The sequence below is a fragment of the Cygnus olor genome, chromosome 3 (assembly GCF_009769625.2).
Source record: "Cygnus olor isolate bCygOlo1 chromosome 3, bCygOlo1.pri.v2, whole genome shotgun sequence".
NCBI lineage: Eukaryota > Metazoa > Chordata > Aves > Anseriformes > Anatidae > Cygnus > Cygnus olor.
In genome coordinates, this window is record NC_049171.1 from 87,803,085 (window position 1) to 87,823,921 (window position 20,837).

General features: G+C 36.8%; 1 protein-coding gene across 1 annotated transcript in view; it reads left to right on the forward strand.

Moving 5' to 3' along the window:
* LTBP1 (latent transforming growth factor beta binding protein 1) overlaps window positions 1-20,837 on the forward strand; it is a 202,148-nt gene that overhangs the window by 72,529 nt on the left and 108,782 nt on the right. Inside the window, 2 exon segments of the mRNA XM_040551251.1 lie at window positions 16,240-16,464; window positions 17,851-18,128. Of these exon segments, the coding sequence (XP_040407185.1) occupies window positions 16,240-16,464; window positions 17,851-18,128 (503 nt within the window).

Here is a 20,837-nt window from a genome sequence, read left to right on the forward strand (position 1 = left end):
CCCCTGTAGGTCACCCTTCAAGTCTCTCTCTCTCCTTTTAGCATTCCCTTCCTCTCTTCTTCTGATCCCTTTTTGTCCCTTTATAATTGTCAAGATGAAAATGTGTCTGGTCCTTTGTATTTTGGAGACACTTCAATCATAAATTTTAGAACTCTCAGCATGGATCACAGTGATCTGCATATCCTGTGCCCTATTGCAATAATGCTAGAATGATATTGCTTCTCAAATTTTGTCACTTTCCCTACTGGAATTGTATATCAAAGATTTTTCCTGTTCTACTGTGTTCAATCTGTACAAATGTTTTTGAATGGTTGAGGTTGTCCAGAAGTTTCCAATTATGTACAGACAGAAACTTCCAAGAAGAAGCATAAACATTTTACTCAAATTTTATTTGGTCTACCATTGAAAGTAATGAAAGAAAATTTGCCCAATATATTTTAAAACAATAAGTTATTTGAAGGTAGTTTAGTAAAAGAAAGTCACTATATAATTATTATTCTAAGAGGATTTCCTATCTAGGAAACACTCTAGGGAGCATAATTACTCAGAACTTTAAAAAGGTAAAGTGGTTATTGTTTTATGAAAAGTTGATTGAATTTCTGAATTTATGATCATTAATTTCCATCGATACTTTAGAAGTTACTGTGCAACTCCTTATTCAAGCACTTTCGGTCTTATAAAAAATGACGGAAACCTCGTAGTGTTGGTTAAAACAGGTGGTGATCTGTAAGTACGCCAACAAATTATCAGCTGTAGTTTGTATATGACAGGAGATCCAAGAATGGAATGTCTGGAATTTACCTTTTTTTTAAGGGAATTGATTTTGAACTCAGTGTTGGTGTAACCAGGTTTCATTGCTAAAAAAACAGGATGCAAACTGTACTTTTTCTTGTTGCCATTTGTTGTGTAATAAAGTTGTTTCTCTGCTCAGTGTGTTACATACGAGCCTACTACATTTAACAGGTACTGTAAGGCTATGACGTTCGAGGAAGATTCATCAATATTGATTGGCATTAAAAACATTTATTGTAAATAATATTGGAGGGAAAAAATGATGACATGTAAAGGTTTGTGTGCCGGGAAAGGCAGATTGAAAGATCAATGGCTTGTAGAAGCATTTGCATTGATTTGAGAGAATTTACAGTCTCTTCTGGCAGCTTGCGAGGTGTTCACTGTTCAGTTTTCTACCTATTGTAGTTTCACGTTTGTTATCTTACTGTCCTATTATATTGGGTTTAGAGGTGCTAAAATGGCAACATGTTAGAAGAGATGCTTTCTTTTCTGTTATGAAGTGGTATTTACTATTCAGTGAATGGTGTCACCTTGGGCTGATGACCCATGTCTGATCTATGCAGCTTGTCCCCTAGCAAATCACTATCCCAGTGGCTTCAGCTGAGACTTAGCAGATGTAGATGTAGCTTCTCAAACGGCGGATTTAAAATAATTGACAACAAATGTCATGCAAGGTTTTTTGAATTCCTTTTAGTAACATAGCTATGGAGAATTGATTTTTTTTTTAAATGCTTTGGTTTTGTACTTGATTACATTCCATCAGATATCGTAATTGATGAGGAGGTTATCTCTGGAATAGGTGCTTAGCTCAAGAACAGTTCAATAATTCACAATCTGGTTTTGGTATTGTATTCTCTGTGGGGAAGAGTGAAGTGTTACTTTGAAATTTCCTTGGTTATTGTACTTGAGCTTGCCATAATATCATGCTTTTCTGAAGTAGTTATGATGTAAGAACTTAGCTATTCCCCCTGCATTATCAGTTTGTCTTGTTACTCTCTGTAGAGCGGCTACCTTGTAGCCTTTTTTGGTAAAAGCTTTGTTTCTACTGTTCCTGCAATAATTATCATTTCTGGACTGTCAGGCTTTATTGTTTTATGCTCTTTTTGCTGCCAGATGAAATATTTTTTTTCTTTTAACAGACACTGGCAGACACTTGAAAAGTTCAGAATTCTTGGATAACTTGGTTTAAAGATTAGCTTTTAAATTCTCTGCAACAGTAATCGAGCAAGTTGGTCAGCCTGTCAGAGCTGCTCTCACATTCTCTTTCAGGATCAAGACATTAGAGTTTTTATTCACCGCTTTAGCTGGTAATTTGAAATATAATCTGTATAAATGATTGCCATGCTTGGAATATTTATTCATGCAGCAGCATTGTAACAGCTGTAGCAAAATGAAAGCCAAGTATTTATCCTCAGACACTGGACCAAGTAGGTAAAATAGAAAGACAGATAATGGTGGAACTATTTCATGAATTGTTTACATCCTCTGCCTTATAAAAGATGCTATAAAAAAAGGTATTTCCCAGTTTGCAGAGCCAAAGCAAAACATCTGCAAGTTGATTCTGGGAGGAACCACTTACGAGCATCAATTTAACAGGTATTCATTTTTCCAACCTCTATTTGTTCTATAATGTAAACTTGAGCAGACAAGAGAATGAATTCATTTACTTACAATCCAGGTAGTGTAGTGTAGGCTTTCCGAATCTGAACTGCTAGTGGACTCAAGTTCTAGTCTGTAATGCAAATGTACCACTGCAGTTTGGTCAGTGGGTTTTAAGGCAATTTTTGGCCACCTACACTCAAATTACAAAGAGAAATGCTATCTTAAGGGCTTTGTTGTTGTTGATAACCACATCTGCTCAGAAGGAATGCTTTCTTTCCCCCATATATTTATCAGTACTTGTCATCAACAAATAGCTCTGATATCTACCATACAGTTAACAGCATCTGTGAGCTCTTTCTTCATAATCTTAAACTAATTACTCAAATTTGACATCTTCCCCTCTGATTCTAACAGAAGCCAGATGCTAATTTAAAGAAAATATATTGTTCAGCCAGATGATCCTAATGAGGTTGAACTTAGACAAGCCTGTTAGCAACCCATTTCCACTCCCTTGCTCACCTTAAGGACTTCAGGCCATCACTGTGAAGCACAAGGCCATCTGCTTTCAAAGCACTCACCAAACTGTATATTATAGAGAACACAGTTTTTTGGATGTGCAGTCATAGGAAAAACCACAAATGGAAATGGTACAAAATCCACACCTGCAGCCATTCAAAAACACATGGAGTATGTTTCCCTCAAAGTTAAAGCAAAACAGAACACAAAGTTAAAACGCATAATGCTTTATTTTACTGTATATGGTTTTAATTTATAGGGATTAGTTTATGTACATCTGACTTGAAGTACTGTAAAAAGAGAACTAAGAGTGCATTTATTTGAATGATTACATTGTTGCATATCCAAATAAACACACTACCTTGTACAGCTATAATTTTGTTATTGCTAAACCAAATGTCTTTGCACATACCTCACTGAAGATCAAGTATATGCCAACTGGCATAAAAAAAGAAGTAAGTTCCCTGTGAATTATGCAAGCACAGAAGAGTCTGACAGACTTCTCTCCTGGTAAAAATGTGCCATGTATTGTGGATGTTTTTTTTGTTTTTAATCAAGTGGGTTTGTATTTAATGTGTCCTTTTGGATATGACACAATCAGAAGGAAACAAGCAGTTATCACTGCTCTTTAGTGATCACAGTCCTTCCCAGTTCAGCCTCTCTCCACCATCTTTTTTGTGTTTGTTCTCCTCCAGATAATTCCCCTGTCTCTGCTCAGCGTAGTATAACTTTCACCTACCCATTGCTACCTATAATTAGCTCTTAGGTTTGAGTAGCACTCTGCAACTGAGAGGCCTGGTTTGTAGCACAAACGTGCAGAGAGTTCTGGATCTTTCTTTGGGAACATGAAATACATCTTCACTGCGCACACGTTTAAATTCCTTGAGATTGGTCTCTGTCTAAAAAAATCTGAACTGTGAAAAGGGAACTGGGAACTTTCAGGCAGGCATATAAAAATGTGAATTAAATTGAAGTCCATGGGAATTTTCAACTTGTTTTAAGTAAACCTCTTACAAAGTCTTAAGGTCAGGTCAATGAATAGAAGGAAAATGGGTGTTTGCTTCTCACACAGGAAGGGGTTTGAGCTCTAAGAAGCCCAGTCACAGAGAGCATTCTCATCTGTATCTTATTTGGCCAAATATTTTGTTAATGTGTCACGATGATTATATTTTAGTTTAACTTAAAGATGATAAGCTGAGCTATGAAGTTAAATTTTGTATTTGACATTATTCAGATACTTCAAGTTCAGGGAAATGTGCAGCAACTTTTCATTTCATAATTCAGGAATTTAGGTTCTCCAACTCCTCCCTGAGAGGGATTATCTCTGTCTATAGATTGAGTAGGGCAGTGGCCTCCAAACTTTGTGTTTTTTTTTTCTGATAGGCGTGTGCCATCAAAACAGTTGAGCATGCTTCCCCGATATACATTTGTTTATTTATAATTTATATGCCTGTGCTACTGCACTAATATATTATGTGCATTATAAAGCACACAAAAATGGAAATTAAGAAAGTGATAAGATTTTAAAAACAGTGTTTATTTCATCTTTATTAATGGTAGGGAAAAAGAACATTTTTTCCAGCACCTCCATGCATGGTATTCTATACTGTGTGGGGTGTGTGCACCCCAATCTGGAAACCACTGGTGCAAGGAACCAAATGAGACCAGCTCCATAACATAGCTCTAGTGTTAGTCTCCTGCAGTCAGTATGTGTCCATCGTGTCTGTTTTACTTATTGGTGATTATATTAAATTCAGCCTGTTATGTTGGATGTTATATATGTAGGTGCTGAAACACCGTTTTTCTATATAATTAGAAGATACTTAGGTCCAAGAATGCCTGTTGTGGCAGTTGGGGCAGAGGGATTTTTTGTACTTGCAGGCATTTTAGTGCACTCTGGACCCTTATAGTACTGTGGCATGAAGCTTTGTGAGGGGGCTGCATACAGCTCAGGAGATTGAGGTGCACATTTCATTCCTTGGGACTGTAAGTGACCAGTCAGTGCTGACTGTATTTAGGATTGTGCAGCTTGTGCAGTAATTTATACAACTCTTACATGTCGTTAAAAGAACCACAATGATAAGCATTGAAGGTGTATGGGTTTTAGTCCAGCTACTTTCTCTGCAGAGTAACTTTCAGCCTTCCTACTCATTAGCACTGCCTATGCTCCTTTTCTCCTTCGGAACTCCAGGATTTGAGTCTCTTGCTTTTCACTGGTCTCCTATGACCTAATTTATTACTCAAGCTCTGAATAATATCCTTCCCAATATTCTCATATTGTGTCACCTCCTCAATGTCAACTCCCTAGAAAACTTTCCAATTTTTTGTGATGTAGACAGTGCCAGAAAATCTTAGATAGCTTATGTTTTTTTAACTAGTCCAGGAAGGTCTGGATTATGAGCTATTATTTTATGTTAATGGGTATCCACTTGAAAGAGCCTATTCCTACTTTTTTCTTCTTATAAACTTTTTCACACAAAAATGAGCACTATGGTAATGTTACGGTAATTGGAGAGCAGTCTGCTGACATTAGAAATATATTTGTTTTTTAATGACTGCATTTTTTGTGGCTTTTCTTTTTTCTCTTTGAAACTTAAAGCTGTCTTGTGGTGTGGGGTGCAGTAGATCAGTGCTCCTAGACCTTTGGATCTAAGGCTGGGGGTTCACCCCACTCACCAAGCCATGTGGAGGTTCCTGGGTCAGGACATACCTGTATGGCAGATTGTCCCACTGGTGACCCGAATAGCCTTCTGGTTGAGCTTCTCTTCACAGGCAAGAGTGGGAAATCTCAGGTATAAACACTCCTGACTTAGTTGGCTCAAAAAGGCACAGGTTAAATGGGATGGATCTCAGCTTACATATCTATTGCTCGGTTGCCAGAAATTGTAATGAAGCTGACATCCCTGGCTAGTGTCAGCTCTACTACTTCTGTGGTCTTCAGAGCCGTTGCATAACAGAGGTGTGGCCACATAGTTTAAATGTTTCTCAGGACATTTTTCCATTCTGTCTGATAGTATCCAAGTAGCTTGATGTCTAAGAGTATCTCTTTTCTCTGCCTTGCGCTACTGTCTGTTACTGTTTTTTTTTTACTCCAAGAGTCCAGTACATCTTTTAGAAACAGCCTAATATTCTATTATCAGAGCAGAGGATCCATTCAGTGACATCAACAGGTTGTACCAGTGCAGAAGCACTAACAGCTTAGTGCCATTATGGTCCAGTAACTCATTAATCTTGTAGTGCTTCAAGGTGGCTACGGCTGCTCAGCTGGCACCAGAAGGGAAGAGTGCATGCTGGTAGGATCCTGTAGCAATGAAGATGCCTGTTAGATATCTGTCCTGTTGAAATCTTTCTCAGTTTATTGAAAACAGATGTATTAAGATTAACTAATACACGTTATATTATGCATGCTCAGGCACACATACGCTCTACAGACTAGCAAGAGCCTTAAAAGTACGGGGAACATAGGAACCATTAGTTTTCATCAGACACAGGGTACGCTGATTTCAGTATTCTCTTTGACAATGGTAATTTATTCTGGACTGCTCAAAATGATACCTGTGAAATATTTATACTGCAGCATACCATTTTGCAATATATATATACACATTTGTATTCTGCAGGAAAGTTTTAAGAATGATGGTTTTAAACCATGTTGCTAACTTGCTATGTTTTCAAGCCTGGCCTCACTAGAGATTTTAGTTCAGTTGCATGTCTTGAACAAAAAGGAAAATTCATACCAGCATATTGTAGAAATCTGAAGAAATGACTAAAGTACCTTGTCTGTATCTGTTGGCGTCTTTATCGAAGGTCTGATACTGGCCATTTGCAATGCATTAATTCCCAATAAACAGCAACTCATGTTTTTTCCTTAGTACCCAGATTCTAGGCATGTCTTTGTCATATTCAACGTATCAGCATCAGCGCTAATAAAATGAATAGATTCTACAAATGTAATCAGGATAGGAGTAAGTCATCCCTTAACACTCTATCCACTTCCCTCCAAAAATAGCGTCTGAGTCATCTCAGATGTTGAAAATATTGGAAGCAGATTTAGCAAAGAGTGACTGTGAGCATCATGGATGTTAGTGAGCCAGAATCCTCCTGTCAATTATTTCTCAACTACCATTTTTGCTATACCCTTTTTATGTTTGGTAACCAGAACTTTAGGCCATTTTCCATGACAGAGCATGCCTTTAATTTTTCTGATAGCATTTGAATAATCTAATACTATTTTCCATCCATCCTATTTCTTCCACGCTGTAATAGCATTGTGGGGAGCTGTTGGTCAGATGGTGTTCATTTCAGTCACCTACACACAGGCCCATGATGGCATTTGACATGCCTCAGGGTAGCAGGCTCCTCATCCGATGATCTTGGAGGTGATACAGGTCCTATGAGAGAGTCAACTTTTGGACCCACATCGAGAGATGGTTGGAACACCTGGGTGCATATCTGTTGCCTCTTGGTTTGCTTTGTGTATATATCTTCACCAAGTCACTAACATCCAGCTTTTCTGCATGAGTTTTTCATAGTACTTGGTTTAAAACTGTGGAAGACCTGTCAGTAGTACAGCGAAATTATATTGTGTGTTAGTTTTAGGTTTCTTCATGATCATGATGCTCACTCAACACATGTTTATTTCTCTAAAATGTTTTGCTACCTTGTCCTTCATGATCTACAACTCCCTCCTCAGTTTTCAGTGGCAGGATCTCCTGATACGTGACAATGTAGTCTCCATTGAAGAACGACTGATAGTCCACTACTGTTACGCTTTTATAATGAAAAATGGACACACAGTGGGACTCAGCTTATAGACTGAGAAAGCCTAAACATCAGCATCCACATGTGAGGTGCATGCTGAAACTTTCATTACCATCTGTGGAGGTTTAGAAATTTGTTCAGCTCGCTCTGATAAAGCCACTTAAAATTGGTCAGTTGAGCAGCTCTCTTGGGTACATTGACTGTATTGACTACTCTGGGAGAATTTGTTGTTAACAGTGGGGATTTAGACACACAGCTCCGTTAGTAAACACCCAAGACTTACTTTCGTTTTCTGTTCCTTAACTGGCTTCTGCCAGTTCCTTAACTGGCTTCATGCCTTGGCCTCATGCATCTAATATTACTTAATTTCTAGGTGTAAGGCCCTTTCTGAGGACTGGGACCCCCATTCAAGTCCTGCAGTCTGATGTGCAGGTTACTTCCCTCACTCTCTCAGAGCCACACTGCCTTCCAGAGTGGGGAGCTCCATGGAAGGTGACTGTCCTTCATGTGGATGGTTTGGGGGTCATTGTTAGAGAGCTCGTAAGACAGCTGAGCCAAGCATGCTCCGTGGGAGCAGTCTCTCTGGAATTCATGAGATTGTTCATGTCAATAAGCAATCCCATAAAATAGTAGAAAGAACTAAGGCAACACCTAATGGACTCTGACTTTATCCTTGGATAGAATCTCAATGCTTTTCATTTCCAGTAACGACAGCATCCCTTCCCTTTTTTCATATATAGAAACTTCTAGTGTATACCTAATTTGTTACACATACTGCACCTTGTTTACAGTGAGTTGACACAACCACTAAGTGATGCTAATTGTTAGACAGCCTTTCAGCAGCTCACAGAAAGCTCAATTACTCATGGAGATAACGATCATCCCAGAAGCTGAGCCTGTACTTCCCAACTGAGAGAATGGATTTTAAATGGAGAGTTTGCTGTTGGGAGATAGAAATGCATAAAATGCCTGAAGATATAGGTAATCTGATTTTGTGAAATTTTCTTCCACTTGCTTTCCTTGGTAATTGCCATGTAGTAGTGCTGCATTAAGTAGCATCATAGATATTCCTCTAATTAGGCTTTAATGCACTGCATGATTTATTAAATCTTAATGCTGATAGTGGTACATGGAGGAGTTTGAAAAGATCTAGGAAAGTACAATTAATTTAAAGAAATGTATCTTATTATTTAAATATTTCTTATTTTTTTCTGTTTAATTTAAATGTATTATTGTAGATCTGTAGTAGAATTTAAAAAATCCAACCGTTATAGTTCTTGGTTGTGGAACTAAGTTTTCAGTGCAAGGAAAATGGAGGTTTGTCTGTGAAAGAATGTAGAAAGTTTATTTTGTAGAATGGTATAACTGCAGCCTGAAAATTGTCATGTCTGCAACAGCGACATAGTGTATCAGTAAGGTTTTTCTGCACCAATGTAAACACTCAGCAATTTTAAAATCTCTAGCCAAAGGCATCATGGCAGCTATTGAGCTTCCTTACTGCAATGTCTTTTTTTTTTTTTTTTTTTTTTTTTTTTTTTTTTTTAAGTATGTGCAATGTGGCATTTCATGGAGTAGAGAGAATGACAGAAAGAGAAGGCTGTTTGGGAGCTTGTTTATTTTATCTGTTGAGCAGACAAATCCTTCCAGAGCAAGAGCAATTCCCTAGGATCCTTGGCAGCATATTTTAAAATCTAAAATCATGCCTGTCCAGGCGTCTTAAGCAACTACTATTTGTTATTAGCGACTCACAGCTCTATCAACTTCACAAGACTAGACTGAAGCTAAGAACAGTGCTTTGAATTCAACCCTCAAAGATTCTGGGGTATTTTGGAGGCAGCCTGCTGCTTTGGTCTTCCTAACAGGAAGGAATGTGGTTGCAGCTGGATTAGAGGGAAGTAAAGACAGTTGTCCTTACTGAGTGTGATTCATTCTTTCTCAAGAATTCCCTAATAGTCAGGTATATCCTTTGAATCTAACGTTTGCTTACATCTTTAATGTTGACAATCTTGAAATGTCATGTGTAGTTAGCAATAAACCAATGAAAAGACCCTGCTAATTAGCTTAGCATTAATATTATTTTGTGTGAGGGGGGCATATTAATAGTATGTGAATGGGGTATCATTCCTGAGCTATGTCATAATTCTGCATATATCCCTAAGTGTTTTTTTTAATTATTTTAGTAGTGCAAATGTAAGATAATATTTTTACATGCTGAAAATAACATTTATGTACAGAAAAGATTGGTTTGGGAAATGGTGAACTTCAGGACTGTTCTTTGTGGCTAACTTGATTTTCTTTGAGAGACTCTTTTTTTCTTTTTCTGAACATGCCTGATCCAGACAGGAATAACACCACAAAGCTTGTTTATTTTGGCAATAATTTGGTTTCCTTGTCTGGATGAACTGCAGTGCTTAAGACCCCATTCCCAACTGTTAGTTTCTGAAACATCCCTTTGTAATAATAGTTGAAAGATAAAAGACTGATCAACAGAGGCTGTAAACAGATTAATTCTAAAAAAGTCAGTGATCACATTAATTCATGATAGCTGAGAACCCAGCTTAATGGCTGCATATTTTTGCTTATGCAGATAAGTTTGAAGTAGGTTGCTGTTTTGTTTTTCCATCCAGTGTTGCAGATCTTAACTTTCTTTCCAGAGGAAGCTTCTGAAGTGCCTTCAGTATCACATTCAGCTTTTTAGGTCAATTTCTGTTCTTGCATTGCAGCATTCAGAGTAAAAATTTATTTGATAAGATTCTTATTAGAATTTTCACACGTCTGTTATAATAGGCAGTATGAAGGTGACAGTGTAAGGGAGCACATTCAATATAGTTCCTCTATCGTTATCTGGCCAAGTCTGGCATAAAGGAAAATACTACCTTGTAACATTCCTCTTGTAAACATTTTTAGTTGATTTACTTCTCTCTCAATAAACGTGAATGTTAAAATGCAGTAGTCACTTCAGTGAGTTCATGTAGTTTCTTGTACAAAGATTAAAAATTGATGGGATTTTACATGTGGAGGAACACGAGTAACAAATTTGAATGTAGTTTGTTGACAGTAATTATAACTGCAGAAGCTCAGAATAAGGAGAAAGAAAATCCTGGGAGTATGTAAACTAGGTTTTGGTGTTCTTATTCACAAATGGTATCCAGGAAGTCTGATAAAAAACAGACTAATATAAAGAAACTTACTTCAGCAGGGACATTCTTGGAAGTACGCCCTCTACCTATGCTATTTTATTTTCTATCATTCCTACTAGTTTACAATTAGTCATTGTAAACATCTTGCATGTTTAAAGCCATGCCATTTCAGGCGAATCTACATTTATGTAAGCTTATATCTAATTAAACTAGTAATGAACTAATTCAAGTTATTTACTACAGAGATTTCTATATGACAACTCTCATTATATTTCTTTTACTTAACTGAGGAAGCCTGTGCTGTCATTCTACCCACATTTTATGCACTGATTTTCCAGGAACATTTTTATTTTGAAATATGCTTTTAAAAAAGCATAACTGCATGTTATTATGCAAATTACAGTATATTAATCTACTTTATCCTTAGGTCATTGAATACAATCTTGTTTATAAACAACAAAGGAAAACAGAGGAGACCCTCAAAACCAGTTTTCATCCCCTTGTCATTGCTTGAATAATAGCGATTTCATTAACAAGTCCTGTGACAGGGAGAATTCACCCTTCACATGACACTCATTTGTCACTTATCCTGACTCCTCTCTCAGCAGTAGCAGAAGAGTTGGGGCTCAACCCACCCATCACCAGTTCTACAGGTTTGTTTATGCCCAGCACCAAATATGGTGCTGGCCTCACTATTTCAGTGAATTGTGGTGGTGTTTTACTAGGGATTTGTGGGTGGTAAACAGGCTATTCATGTGAGCAGGACATCACTTCCCCTTTTATCGACGGTGAGCAGGAAAGAGCATTTTTCACCTGCTGCTGGATCCCCAGCCATCAGTGCTTCTTTGGATTTCTGTTAGTTTCTGCACTTAGGTCTGGAGTGATTGCACAGAACTTTATATAAGACCTCAGCGTTTGGACTTTTTCCTAAGCACCATGTTGCAAGAATATCATTTTATATGGTAGTGCTTCCCTTCAGTGAATATAATGGCTTCTTTCCTATAAAAAGTTGCTTGGAAGATCTGTGTGCTAGTTCTTTTACTTTTTGTATACTTAGTTAACAGGAGGGAAGAAAGATGCACGAACTGCTGTGAGATGTGTAGTGTAATGTTGGATAGCTTTGTAGTACTCAGACAAAATTAATCTATTAATTCATGGAAATATTGTGATCTAGTGAGCAGTATTAAAGTTCTCCTTGCAGAGCCTGTTGATGTAATTGAATAGTGCTTACACTTGAACAGTTGATAGCGTGTAAGTAGAAAAGGCAGAGTGGTGAGGGGAAGTTAGAGAGAGACTTGCGTGTTCTCTGAAGTGCATATGAAAAGGAATTTGGAAAGCTAGATGAGGAACATTTCAAAAGTTATCTTCATTTTCTTCAACACTTTGGTTACAGGAAGGGAGTTGTCATACATCCTCAGGGTTCGTTTGGGTAAGTATGGGCTATTTTCTAAGGATTAGGAGGATTTAGGTCCTTGAAATTTGTTTTGTTACACATTATTTTGATTAAACAAAAACATTCAGACTTGATTAAATTAGTTTATTTGGAGCTGTTCAAGGTCGTCTGAGTATCTTGAAAACAAGTGATGTAATTACAGTTGCAAATGGAGTATCAGTGGTTTCATAGTTTCTTTGTTCATGATTTGCGCCCTGTTCTTGTGTTTCCAATCCATAGCCATGGCAACTTTATCGGGATTCGTGTTGCAAAGTTTCTCCTTTTTCTCTGCATCTAGCCTTTCAGAGACTCTATATGGGGGCATCTCAACACGGCACCCCACCAAACTGTGCCAGATGTGGGTAATCAAGGCCTTGGGATACCAGAAAAATCAAAGCTTGTTATTATCAATTAATTGCTCAAGAATGAGGAGAAAACTTAAAATGTTTGTAGCTCCTTAAACCAGTCTCTAGAACTATCTCTAGAGGGTGGGTGTTCATTTATATAAACAAACTGTTGAATTTGTTCATTCAAATGTTGGCAGATCCTTAATACACAGCTGAGAGATTTGGTTTACAAGTGTTCACTTGTGTATAGTGAAGAATCTGTTACCTTTCATAGGTCCATTAATGCTTATTGTTTTGTTTGTAAGATACCCACATGTGAACTGAAATTTCTTGTTGTCTTGTGCAGGCCTATCTCCCATGTTTTTTTTATCAGGCTTCAGGCAGCTATTTCACACCGTAATGGATATTGTTACCCCTCCCACACACATACACACTTCAGAGGAGAAGAGGAGCAGCCCAATGAAAATCTGGCTCCAATGGGCCTTTTGTCTGAATGCCAGTTGTTAACATACGTGCAAGACCAGCATATTCTAATGGTCTCTCCCAGCACCTGGCCTGTGTTTTGCTGAGAATGTCCTCTATGCCTGCTGGCAGCGTTGACCTGTTCTGTTTAAGTTCTTTAAGCTCAATGACTAAAAGCAAAATTTTTTTTTCAGAAGTTGAGCTGTTCAAACATCCACTGGCTTTGTATCCAGTTCCTGTCTTAAGTGGTCCTTTCCCCAAGGCTCTTTGCCCTTTGTTGACCTGTGATTCCCAGAGCCTTGTCAAAGAAAAGTAGCATTTCCTCTCTCTGCCTTTTCGGAGGCTTACGCCCTTTCAGCTCACTTTTCTTGATTTGTCTGCATTATAATCCTAGCTCTGGTGAAATTACCTGCCTGTGATTTCTAACACCAGCGTTATAATTAAATGTAGTCCTTTCCCCTGTACATAGACTTCTGAGGAAACATCACAATTAACATGTATATGCCTATTATGCCTATTTAAAATTACCAAATATTTTATTTCAATGTGTTTCAGTCTTCAATCTTTTGACAAAGTTCTGCATTACTCATAATGTTTGCAATTCGAGATTATCAAGTTTAGTCTGGACATAACCACATAAGAACAAATAGAATGTATGCATTAGAATTGTATAATTAAGATTTTTTTTTATTGTATAATTTTGTATTTTCAGAATCTATTTCATATATTCCCATTTAAAGTTCATTTCTCATGCGCTAGGCCAGACCCTCAGGAGGTGTAAATCAACACATTAATCAGTTGACTTAGTGATTTTTTTTTCTGTTGATATGGTAATACAGAGAAATTAAACATTTTTCACTATTTACCTCATACTTGGCCTTTCAGTAGTGTTTGTTTGCACTTAATTGCACAAGTTACTTGTGTGAATAACCACAGCAAACCATTCTGAAGAGGACATGAAGGAACCCTTTTCTGTTGATATCTTCCTATTCAGTATGTTTAGCACAACCCTTTGCTTTGAAGCAAAGCTTTTGGTGCCGCTTTGGGGGAGAAGCACTTGGTCAAGGAGAGGTACCCAGCTACACTGCCTTCCACAAACCAACCGCTTTACAGGAATGGGAGCTCAGAAGAAAAAAATGGTTTTGGTGGAAATACTGAGTACATTTGTATTATTTTTTAAAGGCTGTATTTCATGTTACCTTGTTGCCTCAGGGCTGGGAAGAGAGGGAAGAAAGTTGATGGGTTAGGCTTTTTAAAGGCTTCCTCAGTGAGACCCTTTCTGTTTGCCTTTTTTTCACCATACTTCTTTCAAATGCCAAATTGCTATCATCATGATGCTACTTGACGCTGTTTCATTGTGCAATATTACTTCTGCAGGAAATCCAATAGTTTTCCCTGTTTGCTTTCAGCCTTGCTCAGACAGATCTTTACAAGCACCTGAAAATCTTTGTGCATTGTCGCCAATGTGGTAAACCTGCTCATTTGTGGCAGTTCAGGGAGAAATGATGTGTGAGTGAGAGAGAGAGATCTTGCTTTCATTACTGACGGGATCAAACACCTTTCTTTTTGCCCTGAAGTAATAGCTGTTCTGCAAGGCCATCTTTCATAAGCCTGGATCAACAACGGCCTTCTCCTGGAGAGGACGGTCTTCTCAAGGTGACTAGGCCTCTCACTGCCAATTTGCAGTGCTGCAGCTTGAAGTACTTTTAGTCAGTTTGTATGAAATGAAAATATGAGATAAGATGATAAAAATATTAAGCGCACATTTGCAGAATAGAATGGAAAAACATTTTTGGTTGTTTACACATATGTGCCAACCTATCTGGTGATGAGGCGTGCACGTCCCACATCTTGTCAGGGCAATCTGATGGTGCTCTGCTCCAAGCCAGTCTGGTCGCTGCGTTTCTGTAGCACTTCTCCTGGGCCAAGTGAATTACACAGCTGGCTTGGAGCTCCATGGGCTGCTTTGTCTTCTTGCGACACTTAACACACAGGTTCTTTTTCCAATGCTGATATTTAATAGTGTTAATAATGGCCATAGGCTGTGGTTGTCCAGAGATTACACCACTTGGACTGTACTCCAAGCTCTAGGTTCATAATTACCTTGCATTATCTCATTTTTATTGTAATTCAATATAAACTGAGCAATACCAATTCAGCAAATTGTCAGAATTACTGCAAAGTCTAGATTTTTAAAAAATATGTATTTTTACAACCAAAATCTTATCTTTAAACTGAGAACTGGTGAATAGATACTTTGTTATTTTCTGAAAAAAATGACCGTAGTTTGTCTTTAACAGATATTAAGGTATTTTTTCTGTTGCTTTTGTATCATTTAATTCTTGAAAACGTTGACAGCTCAGCTAGATTGTAGTTGCTTATGAAGTCCCAAATCATATTTTTAGGTTGTGCTGAACCATGTCTATTACTGTTTGTATACGAGTTAAGAAATATTTTTCATTTAATGTTGATAATTTTAATGTTTCATCTGGTAATTTACATTGCTGTAAATGTGCAAGTAGTGACTGACACAGAAGTAATAACCCTTCTCTTTATATTGGAGTTAAAGTATCTCTGAAATCGTTTGAGTAGAATTTTTATTTTTACAGTTTTTACAGGCAGGTGTACAAAATCTTTTATCTGAGAGAGAAATGTTGAGCAAAAATTTGGACACTCAGTAAGACATGGTTTTTCAGAGAACAGCTAAGGCTTACAGTGAAAATGGAAGATTTATTTCCAGTACTATATATTCTCCAGTGAGGCTTTTTCCCTGTCTTCCTGAGGTGGTCCAAGCTTTACAGAAATGGGAGGATGACTAAATAGGAATACCTGTACAGAAGCATGAATAAGAGGCCCAGCCAGGCACAGCATTCATTTAGTGTCTTGTAACAGCATAATGAAATAAAATAGCTGGGATCTCTAATAGAAGAATGTACTTGCTGTGTTTGTCATGGAGAGAAGATGTGAACCAGGCAGAGGTCACAAGGAGGGGAAGGGAAGTGGTTCTACCACAAGGCAATCAAAAGCGTGTGTCAGAGGGATAGTTGTTCCTCAGATGTCAGAAGAATAAAGGGCTCCAGCCCTTTTCCCTTCTTCCTCAACTGCTGTGTCAAATGTAGTCAGATAATATTAACTGTAATTACAGCTGAAGTAATTAACTAGATTTTTCTTTCTGTTTCCATTTCAGTTATTTGCCACCTTCCATGCATGAATGGAGGCCAGTGCAGTTCTAGAGATAAATGCCAGTGCCCTCCTAATTACACTGGTAAACTTTGTCAGATCCCTGTGCAGAGTGCCAATACTCCAAAACTGTATCACCACCCACAACAGGTGAACAAGGCTGTAGGATCTCAAGTTATCCACTCGACTCATACTTTACCACTGACAATGTCTGGACAACAAGGTGTAAAAGGTAACTTTTTTCTTGGTTTTTTTTTTTTTTTTTCATTTGGAATTGAGGTTATTTACATTTCAATTTAGTAAAATTTAAATCTAATGTAAAACTAAATATGTAATCTATGTTTATATTTGTTATATCATTTGGTACACTCCTTAAGTTAATTCTGTGGTCAGCTTTTTAATGTAGGATGGCCATGATATGATTCAATTAAACAGAACAGTGTTTCCATGTAATATAATAATGTCATAGAAAAAAAAAAAGAGGTTTTCCTACTGCTACATAAATGCTGTGAAGAAGGGTAGATAAAATATTTTCCTCAGCCATGTTGTAGTGTTAGTCCCTAAAGATCCCTAAAACTTTTCAAACTTAAAAAAAAAAAAAAAAAAAAAAGGGGGGGGGGGTTGGAAAGGGAGAATAAGAGAATATGTTTGTCTAAACAGTTAGCAGGGCAGAAATTTATTTTCGTGGCTATTTGATTCCAGTTCAAATTATTTTAGACAAAATGGTGGACAATAAAAATATTCTTTAACCAGCAAAAACAGTCCTCTCTAATAGCCATGAAGGGCCTTACTTCTTATTCTGTGTCTTTTCCCTGTACATTTACCTGCAATAGAACTTAATTAGCAGAACTTAATTAGTCTTCTCCCCTCAAGTATTCAATTGAGTTGCATGTTTTAAGGGCATTTTATGCTTCCATGAAAAGGGGTTTGAGGCTCATAAACAGAAGTACACATTAACTGACCGGAGGTTCTCAATCTATATAGTCATACTTAAAGCTACAACTGTATTTAAAAACAGAAGTATATGAAAAAACATTTCCTCCCTTTTTATCTGCCAAATCCTGAATTCAAAGTTCAGTGAAGGGAGTGGTGGTTTTAGATGGTTGAGATGCTGGCAACTGTTATAGGGGCAAACTCAGGACTTGGCAGGTATATAAAGGTGAAGGAATGAAATCTGAAGCTTTTTCTGTGTTCCAGAGAAAGATGATGGATCTGAAAAAGACAATAAAACTTACTATATATCCAAAAATAACCCAGTAGAGTTTGAGTTTTGGAACTTTGAATGGGATTCTTTTCACAAAGTACGACCACAAATATTAATGTCACACCAGCCAATTTGGACACCCATGTTTATATAGCAGTCTTTACAATCCTATAATGTCTTTCTTTCCTATGTGAAGAGTTTTCATTTTCTTGGTTTCAAGAAATCAGACTCTGTGTTCTTTCAGCCTTCCCTCTAACCCCCAAATTTGGGTGTTGTCTGTATTTTTGTCAGTTTGAGGCAATTTATCCAAATTCTAATGTGCAAAAAAGAAGCATCTTAAAGGTACCTGGGATCTCTTTTTTGATGTGTTTTATTACTAATTTTTCTTATGTGTTTTTCTTTCAATTACTTTAGTGAAGTTCCCTCCTAACATAGTGAATATCCACGTGAAACATCCCCCTGAAGCCTCAGTTCAGATACATCAAGTTTCAAGAATTGACAGCGCATCAACAGGACAAAAAACGAAAGTACCTCAGCCAGGACATCCACAGGTCTCTTACCAAGGTCTTCCATATCAGAAGACCCAGAAAGGACATACTACTTACACAAATCAACAACCCATTCCTCATGTGTTTCCTGTTTCAGTTAAAACTCAGCTTGGACGCTGCTTCCAGGAGACTATTGGAACACAGGTAAGAAATGTTGGCTTAGATTTTTCAGACAGGTACCTTTAAAACAATATTATGAAAGATTGAAATAATTTTTCACCAATCACAGGGAAAAGATGTATTTGACATTCTTTTCCAAAGAAAATTTTTTTGAGAATGGATTTTAGAATGTTTTAGCAAGTAATATTCTGCTGAACCTTCTTCTTCTTAAAGCTAATCTGTTTATTTTCTGTAAACTTGTATCTCTGATGTTTTTATTTCAGGTATTCTAGCTATAATTTCTCCGTTTATAAGCTATTTCTCCAAATAAAAACACGACTCATGTTGTAGCTTCATCTCCTGATCAAACTACTAAGGTTACACCATCTTCCACAGCTTGGACTGTCCTTTACTTTAATGAACATCTTTGCTTGTGCTTTTCAACAGCCATGGGGGTTTCAAGGAGTTGCAGTTTTCTCCAAAATTCCTATTCAACAACTTTGTATGTTTGACCGTATTGTACGCTAATGGTTTGAATCTGTTGAAATGTGACCACTGAATGGGGTAGAAAAATCGTGAAAGCCAACTGAGGGTTTGCTAAAGCATTAAAACCTTAGTTCGTTTTAAAATAGCGTGTTCTCACCAGTGTCTTATATATGACTATTAAAAATTGTGTATTCTTTCAGCTCTTGAAAACACTTCAAGCAATACAGCATTATCATTTTTCCATATTTTCATATTTATGTAGCTATACAGAGAGGGAAAATATACATATGAATAGATTGCAAAAAAGTTAGTCAGACCCTATCATCTATCGCTTTACCACCTTGCCAAAATTGTATTTTTCAGACTGAATTACACTCAATGTGTGCCTCAGTCTGAAATTTGTGGGGAGATTTCAAAAAAATCACTCATCTGTTTTGAGGGATGATGCTAGAGAATGAATATATTGTTTTACTCAGGCTAAAAAAAAAAAAAAAGGTGACTGTTACATTGAAGATTTGTATTTTCTATATGATGTGAAGCAGAAACTTAAATTCATCAGGAAGGTCAGTTAGCTTTTGGTCTTTCAAGTAGCGTGCACATAAAGTTGTCCAACTTACAAACATCTGCAAATATTCGATATATTCTGCAGGCAATTGTTAGACATTGGCAGCTAAATTTTCTAATTGTCATAGCATTCTTACTAGTGAAAAAATTAAACCTAGTTTCAGAAGCCATTTTTGTGGAATTAAAAATCCCAAAACCTACTGATGCAATACCATCACGTGATTTTTTTAAATAATTAATTCTGAAAAATGCTATGAAATTAACATCATCATGCCCCCCCAATTTTATTTTTTTTAATTTAACTTTAAAATTTTTAAATTTAAAAAAATCACAATTAAGCTAGCAAATGGAGCATTAAAGGTTATTGTTCATTAATTGTTGAATTCTTGATTTGGAATCCACAGTATTAATTTATACTGATGAAATCTTCATGCTTGTCTGTTTCAGGAATAGTAAAAACTTTAACATTTTCTTTGGGAACCTGATTCTGGCAAGTGTTGAAGCATATGTTTAACTGCAAGTTTATGGGTTTTACTTAAAGAAGCTGTGCCTGTGTCAAACACACTTTCTGTTTCCTACGAGTGAGAGCTCTAACAAACATGGCATTATCATGTGGAATCTTAAAATGCTGGAAATAATTTATCATACTTAGTGGTTTATTATTATTTATTCATACTTGTATTTGTGCTCATATATAGAGGAAGACAAAATTCCTTCCTCAGAATGTTAGACTTGGCAATGAGTGCTTCATCTTTTATTTCTTACTTATTACAGTGAATAAATTTAATGTCTGTTCTTTCTGCCACATGGTTGAGTGGGATATTTCAAATGTTGTATCCCAAATGATTAGTGTGCTATGCTTGCCCCTCACATTACACTGGTTTTAAAGCTAAAGCTTAATCTGCACTCACTAGAAGACAGTAATTTGCTCCCTTTTTAAAGGGAGAGGAAAGGGGAGATATATTTGTATTTTCTTCATGTTTGATTCAGAATCCTACTAAAATACTTAGTCTCCAATTTTTGTAATGTTTTTTACACTATTCCTGAAAAACTATGCCTTTGCAGTGCTCTCAAGAAGGAGTAGTGCCTCCTAGATTAGAATAATGCATTCCTTTTTTTAAAAAAAAAACTTCATTCATCCATTCAGCATTAGTTTTGGAGAAAAGCTTAGTAAGGTTTTTTAGAGGCCTTTGGTATTTAATTTAATAGTTCCATGTAGAGTTAGAGTTGTAGGGTGGCATTTTGTAGAGCTTTTATTTAAGACCTTCCCATAAATGTAGATTCAAGTGACTCATTCACCTTTCAAATTTGGAACTGAAATATGTTTTTCCTACAGTCAGGCAATGAATATTGTTTATTTGCATATTGTAAATATACCTTGAGCTGGGAAAGACACCTATTTTTCTTTAATCCTGTTCTGAAATAATTTGGTTTTCTGTTTTTTTGATATTTGCTTTGCTAAATATGAGCGTTCTCTAATTTGTTCAGACAAGCTGCTGAACTGTGCTTTCCTTCTAGTGGCAATGTGTTGCAAGTTGTTTCTGGAGTTTAGGCTGGATAATTTTGGTATCCTTACTGTTTTCAACGATCATCAGTGTTTATACATTTTTTTGCAGGGTGGGTTGTATATTTGGCTTCAGTAATGTTATATTAAATATCCTGGGACCAGAGGTGACTTTACTGTCTATAGAACAGAATGATGGA